Raw genomic sequence first — 13488 nt, forward strand, 5'->3', positions numbered from 1 at the left:
CCATAAAACCAAATGGGACTAATGAGGCACAGCAGTCCAGGGACAAGGACTAGAAGGCAGAAGGGGACAGGAAAGCTGGTGATAGGGAACCCAAGATTGAGTAAGGACAGTGTTGAGATGTAGTGGGGTTGTTAACTATTGTCATAGGGCAATGTGTACTAACTGTTTAATGAGAAACTATTTTGTTCTGTAAATCTTCATCTAAAGCAGCCCAACTGGAAGAACGTAATCGATGACACTGAACAGTGCATGTAGAAATTTTTGAAATGCAGAGGGTTGACATGTCGTGGGGTTGTTAACCAATGTCATGAAACAATATGAGCACTGACTGTTTAATGAGAAACTATTTGTTCTGTAAACCTTCACCTAAAGTACAATAAAAAAAATTTTATCTGTGATTGACAACGTTGGTGCTAAAAATCCTAGTTTATGAAAGGGAAATTAGGCATCAATGTCTGGTTGGTTCCCACAAGTATTTGCCACAGATTAGCTTTCCCCAGCATCCTCCTGATATAATACCATCCCAAGCTATCCAACTAGTCACTATGTATAATATGAAAGACTTGTGGAGCACAGTAAATGTTGATAGGGAAGCATTCACTATTAGCTAATTTCCAGAATTTCTGTTCAAAATATATTCCCAATCTGTTTTCAAATGAGTTGACATGCTGATGGCCTCACCTTTCTCTTTGACTCTACTATTGCCTGGGGTTTCATCTACTGGTGGAAGGCCCTGGTTCTGACCTTCTATCAAGATGGTAAGAGGCTTGGCTTAGGCCTTGACAGAATGCCCATAAACCTACTAAAATGGTAAAACTTCTTTTGTTTTCTAAAGTTTGTAGACAAAGCCAGTAAGTGCACCAGTATTTTCTGGATCTATGTTTACCTCCTGTTGAAAAACACTATGCTGTACATACTTCACAGAGTTCTAGTGAGGAAGTCCAAGTTCACATGGGAGTATTGTGATTGATTATGCTGTGTTTTATGAAAATGATAGCTTAATATGTTGTGAAACAGCACACCAAAAGTCTGATTCTAATTTTAATTTTTTGTTTAAATACCTGTCATAGATGAAAAAGATGTATCACCAGTGTACATAGATAAGATGGAAGAAGTACATCAGTGGCTATGCTTACTAAATTATGATATTCATTTCTTTTAATCCAATTAATGAATTATGAATTATGAATCCAATTACTAATCGTTTTTTTTAATTTGGAAAATAAATGAACGTCTTTCCTGATAGAAATTAATCAGAAGTAGTTGCACTACAGTTGTTAACAAATAGGTACAATGCCCACTGCAAGTCTTAATTTGAAATATTTTTAAATGAGTTAAACATTTTAAAGTTTTTTAAAAGTTTGCAGGTGTAAGAATTTTTAAAGTTATGCATGTATGATTGTTGCCAACAAAACCACATAAAGATGGAAAGAATCCCAAACAGTCATTTTCAAAATGCTCTTTGTATAGCATGAGTTGTTTTCCTTTTCCAAAATCTGTTTCTTTCTTTCTCATTATTATATTTACCTTGAAAAAGGACAGGCTCAGTGTTTTCATGTATTCCAAAATATCTTCTAGGTAGCACACTACTGATAGCCTTTTGCCATCATATAAAAGGTCAGCAAATTTGTAACATTTATTTTTATTTTCTTTTTTTAAAGCAAGTTTATGGGCATATAATTTACATAGTATAAAATGCACAGCTTTTAAGTGTATAGTTTGATAAGTTTAAACAAACTAGTACACCTGTGTAACTACCATCAGTGTCCAGATATAGAACATTTCCATTGCTCCTTTGCTGTCTATCACTTCCCCCTGCCCCCAAGTCCAGGCAACCACTGATTTTCTTTCTATGTTAGTGTAGGTTGATTTTGCCTTTTCTAGAAATTTATATAAGCAGAATCATACAATATGTATATGACTTCTTCCACCCAATGTTTTTGAGATTAACCCATATTGTTATTTTTATCAGTAGTTTGTTTGCTTTTATTGCTGTGCAGTGTCCATACCACACTTCGGTTGTTTACTCACCTGTTGATGTACGTTTGGCCTGTTTATAGTTTTTGGCTATTATGAATACAGCTATTATGAGCATGTTTGTACAAGTCTTCCTGTGGACTTATCTTTTTTTTTTCCTCTTGGGTAAATACCTAGGAATGAAATTGATGGTTCATATGGTAAGTATATATCTTTAACTTCATAGCAAACTACCAAACTGTAATCCAAATTGGTTGCACTATTTTACCTTTCTACCAGCAATGTATAAAGAGTCAGTTATTCCACATCTCCACTGACACTTGGTCTTTTTAATTTTAATAATTATAGAGTGTACGTAATGGTATCTTATTTGGTTTTGCTTTGTATTATCCTGATGACTAATGATGTTAAACATCCTTTTCATGTTTGTATTGGCCATTCACTATCTTCTTTCGCAAAGTGTCTGTTGAAATATTTTGCCATATTTCTGATGGGGATTTTTCTCTTATTATTTGTGTATGGATTCATGAGGGATATTGGTCTGTAATTCTCTTTTTTTGTAATATCTTTTTTCTGTATTTGGTATCAGGTAATGTTAACCTCATCAAATGAGTTGGGAAGTGTTTCCTCATCCTTCGTTTGTTGAAAGAGTTTCCTTTATATTGGTAGTATTTCTCTTTTAATATTTGAAAGACTTCACCAGTGAAGTCATCTGGACCTGGGATACTCTTTGTAGGGAGGTTTTCAAATTATAAATTCAGTTTCATATAGATATAGAACTATTCAGAGTTTCTATTTCTTCTTTAGTCAGTTTTGGTAATTCAGGGAATTTGCCCAGCTCACTAAATTGTCTATTTTGTTACCATATGATGTTAATGTGGTATATCATTTCCATCTTTTTGAACTATTCATGTCTTTATTTCAAGTCGATTTCTTGTAGACAGCATATAGTTAGTTCTTGATTTTTTACCCAGTGTTACAATCTATGCCTTTTAAATGGAATGTTCAGACCATAAAGAGGAAGACCCTCAACGAGATGGATTGGCATACTGGCTGCAACAGTGGGCTCAAGCATAACAATGATTGTGAAGATGGCATAGGACTAGGCAGTGTTTCATTCGCTATGAGTCAGAACCAACTGGACGGCACCTGTCTTAGGCTGGGTTCTCTAGAGAAGCAAAACCAGTAAAGTGTATAAACATATATATAGAGAGATTTATATCAAGGAAATAGCTCAGGCAATTGAAGGGGCTAGAACATCCCAAGTCTGTGGATTAGGGTAGAGGCCTCTCCCAATTCACGCAGCTGCAGAAGCTGGCGAGCCCAAGATCGGCAGGTCGGAGAGCAGGGCTCCTGCTCACAGGCTGTGGAGGTGTATGAATTCCAAGATAGGCAGGCAAGACCACGAGGTTTCTCCTGATTCATGTAGCTGCTGGGGATGGTGAACCCAAGATCGGCAGGCCAGAGAGCAGGGCTCTGCTCACGGGCTGTGAAGATTGATGAATCCCAAATTTGGCAGATAAGCTAACAGCTCATGTCCCAAGAACCAGAGGTCAGACGAACAGGAGGCAGCAGCAGGATCCAGAGCGAGCAAAAAGACAAAATGTCTGCATATATTCAGATGCAGGCCACACCCCCAGGGAAACTCCTTTTCCACTGCTTGGCTACTCACAGCATATTTAATCATGGGAGTGATCACATATAAACACTGAGAATCATGGCCCAGCCAAGTTGACATACAATCTTAACCATCACAGCACCTAAGAAGAAAAACAACATTGATACATTGGGCTTAAGTTTATCATCTTGCTTTTGTTATTATTTTTCCTATCTATTCTTTGTTCCTCTTTTACTTTCTTTTTTTGGATTAGTTGTGTGAGTTTTTTTTTTAGTAGTCTATTTTATCTCCACTATTGGCTTATTAGCATATCTATTTGATTTATTTTTTAGTGGTTGAGCTAGAGTTTATAATGTGCATCTTTAACTGATTACAGTGTACCTTTAAATAATATACCACTTCATGTATGCTGTAACAATCTTACAACAGCATACAATTCCCCCTTTCCTGTTCTTTGTGCTCTTTTTGTCATATATTTTACTTACAAATTTTGCTCTATTTGGCATTGCTCCTCTTTCTCATAGCCCATGTTCAATTCAGGAATCAAAAATATTTTACACCTAGTTCATGGATTTATTTGTAGTATTTTCTGCCATCGTTTGGGAATCACTAAAGTCAAAACTGTCTGAACTTTGTTCTCTAGCTACTCAGTCTTGGAAACCTATAGACTAGGGTGGGTCTGAATCTCCCTTGGAGTAGACCAATAGATCCCAAGTTCCAGTTATGGTCTTCCCACATCTTTTTCACATTTCCTGAAGCATTCTAAATGTCTTTATGAATCCTGTGTTAGATGGTGCAGATTATCCTCCAGAGGCCACCTCCTCCTGGAATTTCCTGTGAGAGAGCTTATGCAGGGACTAATTTGTTAACTCATTTAACAAATATTTATCAAGTGGTTAGTATATGCCAAGTCCAGTCCTAGGCACTGGGAATACAGTAATAAACAGATCATTGCCTTCTTGGAATTTATATTCTAGTGGAGGAGACAGATAATGAACAAGATAAGTAAGTAGAGTATACAGTATCTTAGATAGTGCTAAATGTTAAAGGAGAAAAATAAAACAGGTTATAGGTGAGCATGTTGCAAGATTTAAGACAGAGTTTCCAGGGAAAGCATTAATGGGAAAAGTGACTTTTGAGTAAAGACCTGAAGGAGCTAGAGATACAAAAACTGGAGGCAGGGGTGGTGGTGGTATATTTCAGGCAGAGAAATTACCAAGACCCTGAAGTAAGGACGTTTCTGGTGTGGTGGGGAACCAGTGAGTAGCCCAGTGTAGCTGGAGCAGAATGAGTGAAAGAAAGACTAGCAGGAGAAGAAAACAGAAAGGTGATGGAGCAGAGAGAGGCAAGTTATATAGGGTGTTATTAGTCATTGTAAGGATTTGGACTTTAAATCTGAGTAAGAAGGGAGGCCTTTGAAATGATTTGAGAAGAGAAGTGACAAGATCTGACATGCCTTTGACTGTAGAGAGTGGGCAAGGATAGATGCAGGGAAAATAATTAGAGGCTATTGAATACTCCAAGTGAGAGATTGTGGTGACTTAGATAAGGCTGGGAACAGTAGAGATGGTGAGAAATGATCGCATTCAGTATTGGTCTGGCTAAGTGGTTGAAACATCCTATCCTTTTTTATAAAAAGAAATGTTTTTATTGTAATTTAAATGAAGTTTACATTTCAAGTTAGTCTCCCATACAAAAATTTATACATACATTGTTATGCGACCCTAATTGCTCTCCCCATTCTGTGACAGCACACTCCTCCTTTTCCACCCCTGATTCCCCATGTCCATTCAACCAGCTCCTAACCCTCTCTGCCTTCCCATCTCACCTCCGGACAGAAGCTGCCCATTTAGTTTCTTGTATCTACTTGAGTTAAGAGACACATTCCTCATAAGTATCATTCTATGTCCCATAGTCCAGTCCAGTCCCTATCTGAAGAGTTGGCCTCGGGAATTGTTTTATTTCTGGGCTGATAGAGAGTCCAGGGGCCATGCTTTCTGGGCTTCCTCCATTTTCAATCAGACCATTAAGTCTGGTCTTCTTACTAGAATTTGAGTTCTGCACCCCACCTTTCTCCTACTCCATCTGGGACTCTCTGTTGTGTTCCCTGTCAGGGTGGTCATTGGTGGTAGCCAGGCACCATCTAGTTCTTCTGGTCTCAGGCTGACGAAGTCTCTGGTTTCTGTGGCCCTTTCTGTCTCTTGGGCTCCTACTTTCCTTGTGTCTTTGGTGTTCTTCATTCTCCTTTACTCCAGGTGGTTGGGACCAATTGATGCATCTTAGATGGCGGCTTGCAAGCTTTTAAGGCCCCAGACGCCAGTCACCAAAGTAGGATGCAGAACGTTTTCTTAAAAAGCTTTGTTACGCCAATTGACCTAGATGTCCCCTGAAAGCATGGTCCCCAGACCCCTACCCCTGCTACTCTGTCTCTCAAAGTGTTTGATTGTATTCAGGAAACTTCTTAGCTTTGGTTTAGTCCAGTTGTGCTGACTTCCCCTGTAGTGTGTGCTGTGCTGTCCTTCCCTTCACCTGAGATAATTCTTATCTAGTATCTAGTTAGTAAATAACCCTCACCCTCCCTCCCCACCCTCATAACCATCAAAGAATGTTTTCTTCTGTGTTTAAACCTTTTCTTGAGTTCTTACAATCGTGGTCTTGTACAATATTTGTTCTTCTGTGACGGACTAAATTCACTCAGTGTAATGAGTTCCAGCGAAACATCCTATCTTGAATAACATCTTTCCACAGATTGTCAGCAAATTACCAGCACAATCACTGTTTTTAATTGGGTCTATTTTTGTTGCTTAATACCATTCAGCTAACAATTTAAATACTATAGTAAGCCATATCTTGACTCAGATCTTGACAGTTGTTCACCTTGTAACAATTCATCCTGGGGGAAAGCTCCCAAAATGTAACCCGTTACAATATTCTTAATAATATGAGGAAGGGTTGGTGTTGTCCATCATCATTACTGCTGGTGACTGGTGTAGCACCCATAGGAAGATATGGAGAATGTGCAGAATAGTCCTTAACTATGAATTCAGAGAGTCAACTATTCTCCTGTTCCTTAACTCACTTGGAGATGGTGTTGGACTTTTCATTGCAGTTTCAATTGGCCACCTTTACACTCTCATAGTCTTTAAACCACTTAAACCTGTTAGTTTTCCCTTCTGCAACCTACCTCTCCTTCTTGTCACCAATTTTACTACTCATAGGAACCAGAATGGAGAGAATGGAGGTATCAAAACTGTAAGTGGAATTAAGAAGGGGGAAAAAGAAGAAACCCTCTATAATTCAGCCTCAGGATGGATTAGCTACAAAATAATCAGAATTTTCATGTTACCAAGATTTACCTTTTTTTTTTTAGGTTGATGCTTATATGTTGTTTTGCTACAAGAATCCATGTGTCTTTATTTATAATTTTACTGTCTTTGGGGAAAATGAAGAATAATTTCCCCTTTTATTTGTTTTGCACCAAGCTCAGAAAGAGGGTGTGTGTAACAGTTCCTCAGTGTGTGTGTGTGTGTGTGTGTGTGCGTGCACGCATGCAAGTGCACACATGAGGAGGATGGATGGGAAAAAGAATTCAACCCAATACTTAATATGTGAAGTAGTTTTAAAGGTAAATTTAAGAAATGATTTTTACTGATTATGATTTTGCTTTTTAATATATTATAGGAGAGCTGAAGAAACTCCACAAGACAATTCCAAAATGCATATTTACTACAGTATTTCTGGTGACTGTGGTTTATTTACTGGTTAACATTTCCTACCTGACTATTCCGACACCCAGAGAAATTCTCTCTTCAGGCATGTATGCAAATGGCTAAGGTAATAAAAATTTCTGGTGTTTGGGCATTTCTTAAGTATCACCCTATCAGTCAGGATTGCTGTTTGATTGCCGTTCATTACTCTGCTTATATAGAGTCAACTTGCAATTTTCTATAATAAACAGAAGAACGAAAGAGTCTGATTTGGCTTAGGAAGGAGTTTCATATTTAAACATGGTTATGCATTTTCTAATAATAAGGAAATATATTGATGTATGGTTCTAATAGGATTCAGGATATTGGCATGCCTTTTATGATTTCGTCTCACTGAGGGACATTATGTAATCAGTGCTTTTATCTACTAAAACTTTCAAAACATTTGATTTATAGTGTTCTTTTAGATGACATGAAAAATGATAAATTTGAAATATAGGATATTAGCAGTTGAAAGAGTAGATGCTAATAGTCAATTGATGCACATAATTAACATTATTAAGTTGCAAAATAATGTAGTTGTTCCAGACTATGACAGACTAGAAAGAAAGGCCTGATGATATACTTCTGAAAATCAGCCAATGAAAACCCTATGGATCATAATGGAACTGTCATGGATTGAATCATGTCCCTCCAAAAAATGTGTGTATCAATTTGGCTAGGCCATGATTCCCAGTATTGTGTGGTTGTCCTCCATTTTGTGATTGCAATTTTATGTTAAAGAGGATTAGGATGGGACTGTAGCACCCTTACTAATGTCACATCCCTGATCCAATGTAAAGGGAGTTTCCCTGGGGTGTGGCTTACACCACCTTTTAGCTTACAAGAGATAAAAGGAAAGGGAAGCAAACAGAGAGTTGGGGACCTCATACCACCAAGAAAGCAGTGCCGGGAGCAGAGCACATCCTTTGGAGCCGAGGTCCCTGTGCAGAGAAGCTCCTAGTCCAGGAGAAGAATTGATGACAAGGCTGATAAGAGAGACAAAGACTTCGCCTGGAGCTGACTCCCTGAATTTGGACTTTCAGCCTATTTTACTGTGAGGAAATAAACTTCTCTCTTTGTTAAAACCATCCACTTGTGGTATTTCTGTTATAGCAGTACTAGATGACCAAGACAGGAACATTGTCCTATCTGGAACCAATCGTGGAGATGGCACAGGACCAGGCAGCATTTTGTTTCATTGTGCATGGGGTCACTATTAGTCAGGCCCAACTTGATGGCAGCTCACAGTAGCAACAACCATAAATAATCTGAAATTTATGGTAGGAAAAGGCCTTAATATATTGGAATTTGACTTAAAGATAACTATCTTAGGACTCTAATTGTAGAATAAAGAATGAAAAGAATAAGAAAATTTTAAAGAGTTAAACATACATTTAAGAATGAGTAACATATTCAAGGAATGAAGGGAAATTTGGAAAGATATGAGAAGCAGGGAAAGTGGAAGACTAGTGATTTCCTCAAACCAGCATTAAATCTTGACTTCTAAGATAAACCCAGTACCGTTAAGACATATCTCAATTGAGCAGCTACTGTTATCTTGGTGAATCATTGAGGCACTGGAGGTAAGTCTGAAGGAGGCTTTAAAATAACAGTCTTGGCAAGCTTTGCTTCAATTCTTTGTTATTGCCTTGTAGAATGCAGCCACATGGTATCGATGTTGACTCATAATGGTCTAACTATCTTAAGGACTTGTGAAGTATATATGATCAAGATTCCCAGTATTTGTGGGAACAAACCAAGTGCAAAACTGGATACAAGCAAGCAGTGATCAATTAAGTCCTTTGATTATGAAGAGAATAAATTTTTGAATTTAATTATGGTTGTTGTCAGAGCCGCTGATCAGCTGGTATGGTTGCTATGGTTGGTTGCGGCTGGCATACGTTATGACTGCCGGAGCTGGCATACAGGCTGTTAAAATATTATGAATATCCCCTCTTGTATAGCATGATGAGTACAGCAATAATAGTTTTGGCATATGTGGAAGGCTCATGAAATGTTTTGACTATAATTGCTTGTAATTTGGTTTACAAGACTTATTGTTTCAGGCATATAAGCCTTAGGAAAATCTTTTAGCCTCTGCCCCCATACAATTTAGTTACCATTCTAGATCATCTTTTTCTGTGCCAATGTTCTCTAGTTTTAAATATGAGATGGAACCCTCAAGAACGCCAAATGTGAGCAGAGGCTAAAAGACTTCCATGACTGGAAGCAGTCTGGTGATAGCTGGCCACAAGTGTCCAGGTGTGGCTAAGAATTTTGAGATGAAAGTGGACGTTTTAAAATCACTTACTGGTGTGAACATAAATTGGTGCAATCATTTTTGGAGGGTAATTTTGTAATATGTAGCTTATTTAGATATATACATATGTATATCTATATATATCTTTTGACTCAGCAGTTTCACTTCTAAGAATTTGCTCAAAGAGGAGAACTGTACAACTACTCAGAGCTGAAGGCACAATGTATTCATTAAAGCACATTCTTTTTAGCAAAAAAACCTGGAAACAACCTAAAAATCCATCAATACAGAATGGGCAAATAAATTAATTTACAACTATATAATGGAATATTGGGATTCATTTAAATAATTATTAGATGAATATGTATGTACTAATATCAAGAGGGAGGCCTGGTTGCACAGTGGGTTAAAGCTCAGCTGCTAACCAAAAGGTCAGCAGTTCGAATCCATCAGCCACTCCTTCAAATCCCTATGGGGCAATTCTACCGTCGCTATGAGTGGGAATTGACTTGACGGCAACAAGTTTGGTTTTGCTTTTTTTGGGGGGGGGTTTTGTTTTAATATCAAGATATATTGGAAGTGAAAAAAGCAAGCATAAGCACATACACAAGCACCCAAACACATACATGTACACACATATACACCTCTCACAGATGCTTGTATACGTATAGAAAATTTCTGGAAGAATATCCAAAAAAATGTTAACAGTAGTTACATCTGGGATGAGTGAATGAGGGGTTGGTGAAAAGAGGGACATTTACTTTTTACTTTATGTGCTTCAGTGTTATTTATTTACTTTTTACAAACTGGATGTATAATAAAAATTTTAAAAGAAAAAATAATGTTGAGAAGTGAAAAAGAAAAGAAATCACTTGTGGAAAAGAGATAAAGATTATGTAGAAAGATGTGTAACTTTTGCAAGCTGAACTAGAAGATACACCAATTATAACCAGCTACACTTGTAGAATGCAAAATGGGAAATGGAAGGAGAACAAGGGCTTCTCTACCGGAAAAAAGGTGTTTCTGAAATGTGTCTGAAATGGAAAATGTGTGGAGGTATGGGTGTCCAGGAGGTACAACCAATATTACATTATTTGAAATGAGACAGGAGATATTTTTAAGCAAGACTTGGTGTGGTAGAAAAGCATTAAAGAGAAAAGTAAAGATAGCACTTGAGGCTATTTACACCAACCAAACCAAATCCATTGCCATTAAGTCGATGCTGACCCATAGCGACCCTATAGGACAGAGTAGAACTGCCCCATAGGATCTCCAAGGCTGTAAATCTCTACAGGAGCAGACTGCCACATCTTTCTCTCACTGAGAGGCTCGCAGGTTTGAACTGCTGACCTTTAGGTTAGTAGCCCAGTGCTTAACTGCTGAGCCACCAGCGCTCTTTGAGGCTATTTAAAATGGGTTTAAAATAAAGATTTTTAAGAGCAAAAACCATAGATGACATTTTAATTTTATCACATTGGAAAATCTTACTATTTGTTATAAGTCAATATGCTGATATCCTGCAGTCTTCCTGGAAACTAACCATAAGGACTATAACTAGACACTGACCCCCAGGGACATTAGGTCCTGCTCTGCTTATTCTGTTGAAAAGCTCAGAACCTCTTTCTCCATGACTGAATGACTTGTCCCAGCATATATCTACATAATATGAATTGGACTCAAATGGATTCTCATAAATAATGGATACTTTTCTTCGCTGGTGCCTTTTATGTCTACTGACTTACACTGAATTAGTGTTCTATGGGTCTCTTCACTTTTAAATTAAAAACAAAAAATGAGATCAATGTCTAAATGTTAGTCTGTTGCAGGGTTTCTCAGTCTCAGCACCACTGACATTTTTGGCTGTATAATTCTTTTTTTTTTTTTTGTGGAGAACTGTCCTGTACATTGTAGGATGTTTAGTAGAATCATTGGCCTCTATCCAGTAGATGCCAGTAGCAGCCTCCTACCCCCTTCTCCAGTTGTGACAATGAAAAATGTCTCCAGACATTGCCAAATGTCACCTGGGGGGACAGAATCACCTCCGGTTGAGAAACCGCTGGTCTATAGTTTAGGCAAGGTCTCAAAGGTTATAAATATTTTTATCTGTGTGTAATCTGTATTCTTTATTTACATGGTTCATATTTTCTCGTGTTAAGTATTTCAAATTGAACCATAACATGAGTGCATTCTAAGTTTCATTCCTGGGTTAGCAGATTTGCACTGTGGTGTTTTGTTTTTTTTTTTTTTTGACTCTGAGTGCAACTATCAGCACTCTGTAAACTAGTTTTAGAAAATATGCATGCATTTGATCATCCATTCAACAAAATCAATTCATTTAACAAATATTTATTGAAGACTTACTATATGTCTGTCCCTGAGTGAAGAACTAGGTTTATTGAAAAGAGATGAATGATCCCTGCCTTCAAGAAGTTCATGGTCTGTTGGAGAGTACACATATGATATAGTATGATAAGAGCTAAAATAGACATATGCATAAGGTGTTATGTAAATGTAAATAAGGAAATTACAGTGAAATTAAACAGATGCCAGTATTCTTAATTGTGCTTCAAATTTCCTTTCCTTTTGAAATAATTTTAAAAGGCTTATCATTAGTTTCTCTTTTTTAATGCATTGCATTTTTTGTGTTCTTGTGTTTCTGCAGATACTGTGATTATCACATGGACTGACAGAGTTATCCCCTCAGTGACATGGGTTATTTCTCTTGGTATTTCTGCCTCATTATTTAGCAACATTTGGTATTCTGTATTAATGTCATCAAGAATGAAGTATATTGCAATCCAAGAGGGCCAGCTGTCTTTGTTATTTAATATGCTTAATATATACTCCTCTCCATTAATAGCTGTGCTAGTAATTGTCATTATGGCATCCTTAATGATTGCTTCAACAAGCTTAATTGAATTGATAAACTATCTTTTTTTTTCTTGTATTTTCTTTTTGGAGTCTATTACTAATAGCAGGACTAATAAAACTGAGATACCAGGAACCTTATCTACCAAGACCTTATAAGGTAAAAATGGATTTTCTAATTTTTTCTGTGTAGATAGAAGATATTGGGTATAACTATATTTGAAGACTACATTCAGAACATCTATGTGTAGATCCTTTTACTACTCAATAAATTGTGAAACACAAGGATAATTTGGTCTTGGTTTTCATTTTCATTTTTATTAGATAGGTTTTATTCAATATAAAATCTCTTAGGTTTAGTACAATGTCAAAATGGTTTTTAGAAGAATGAGTTTTTAGACTATTATAAAAGAGAAAAACAGTCCTCTGTGTAGTCAGATCATTACTAATCCTTTGACCAGAGATTACTTTGTTTACTTATGTAGCTACTTATATGTACTGGTAAGAATGAAAGCCATTAGCGGATCATTTGAGCACTAGTGCTCTCTATGACTTCTACAGTCAACATGAGATTGAGCAGATGGGAAATGGACAAAGCAAGTACTTCTCTGTAGTCACAAGTGATAACATCTCTTGTCCTGAAACATCAACTTTATTTGATCATCAACAAATTCCACCTTTTTAACTTTGTTGCTGTTATTGTTGTTAGCTGCCATTGAGTTGGCCCCTGTATCGTGGCGATCCCACGTGCAAATATTGTAAGCCATAGGGTTTTCATTGCCTGATTTTTGGATATCCAGGTCTTTCTTCCTTTTTCAACTTTACTTTGAGTCTGAATGAGGAAGAATTTCACAGGAAAGAACAGTTCTTTAATCATAGAAAAGAAAACAATAAAAACATGGCAGCATAAGGAGACTATTAGGGAAAGGTAGCCCTGATATTCTGATTATCAAAATATAGTCTTGGTTGGCTAGATATCATGTTAAAAGCTTTCCTTAGAGTGTCGCATTTAATCC

The 13488-nt window shown here is 37.0% G+C and overlaps 1 protein-coding gene across 1 annotated transcript in view; it reads left to right on the plus strand.

Annotated features, from left to right (window-relative positions):
* Positions 1-12665, plus strand: part of SLC7A13 (solute carrier family 7 member 13) — a 33205-nt gene extending 20540 nt beyond the window's left edge. Inside the window, 3 exon segments of the mRNA XM_023725919.1 lie at positions 7277-7408; positions 12267-12568; positions 12570-12665. Coding sequence (XP_023581687.1) covers positions 7277-7408; positions 12267-12568; positions 12570-12665 — 530 coding nt within the window.
* Positions 12666-13488: the final 823 nt, after the last annotated feature.

This window comes from Trichechus manatus, unplaced genomic scaffold, assembly GCF_000243295.1.
Source record: "Trichechus manatus latirostris isolate Lorelei unplaced genomic scaffold, TriManLat1.0 scaffold00009, whole genome shotgun sequence".
Classification (NCBI taxonomy): domain Eukaryota; kingdom Metazoa; phylum Chordata; class Mammalia; order Sirenia; family Trichechidae; genus Trichechus; species Trichechus manatus.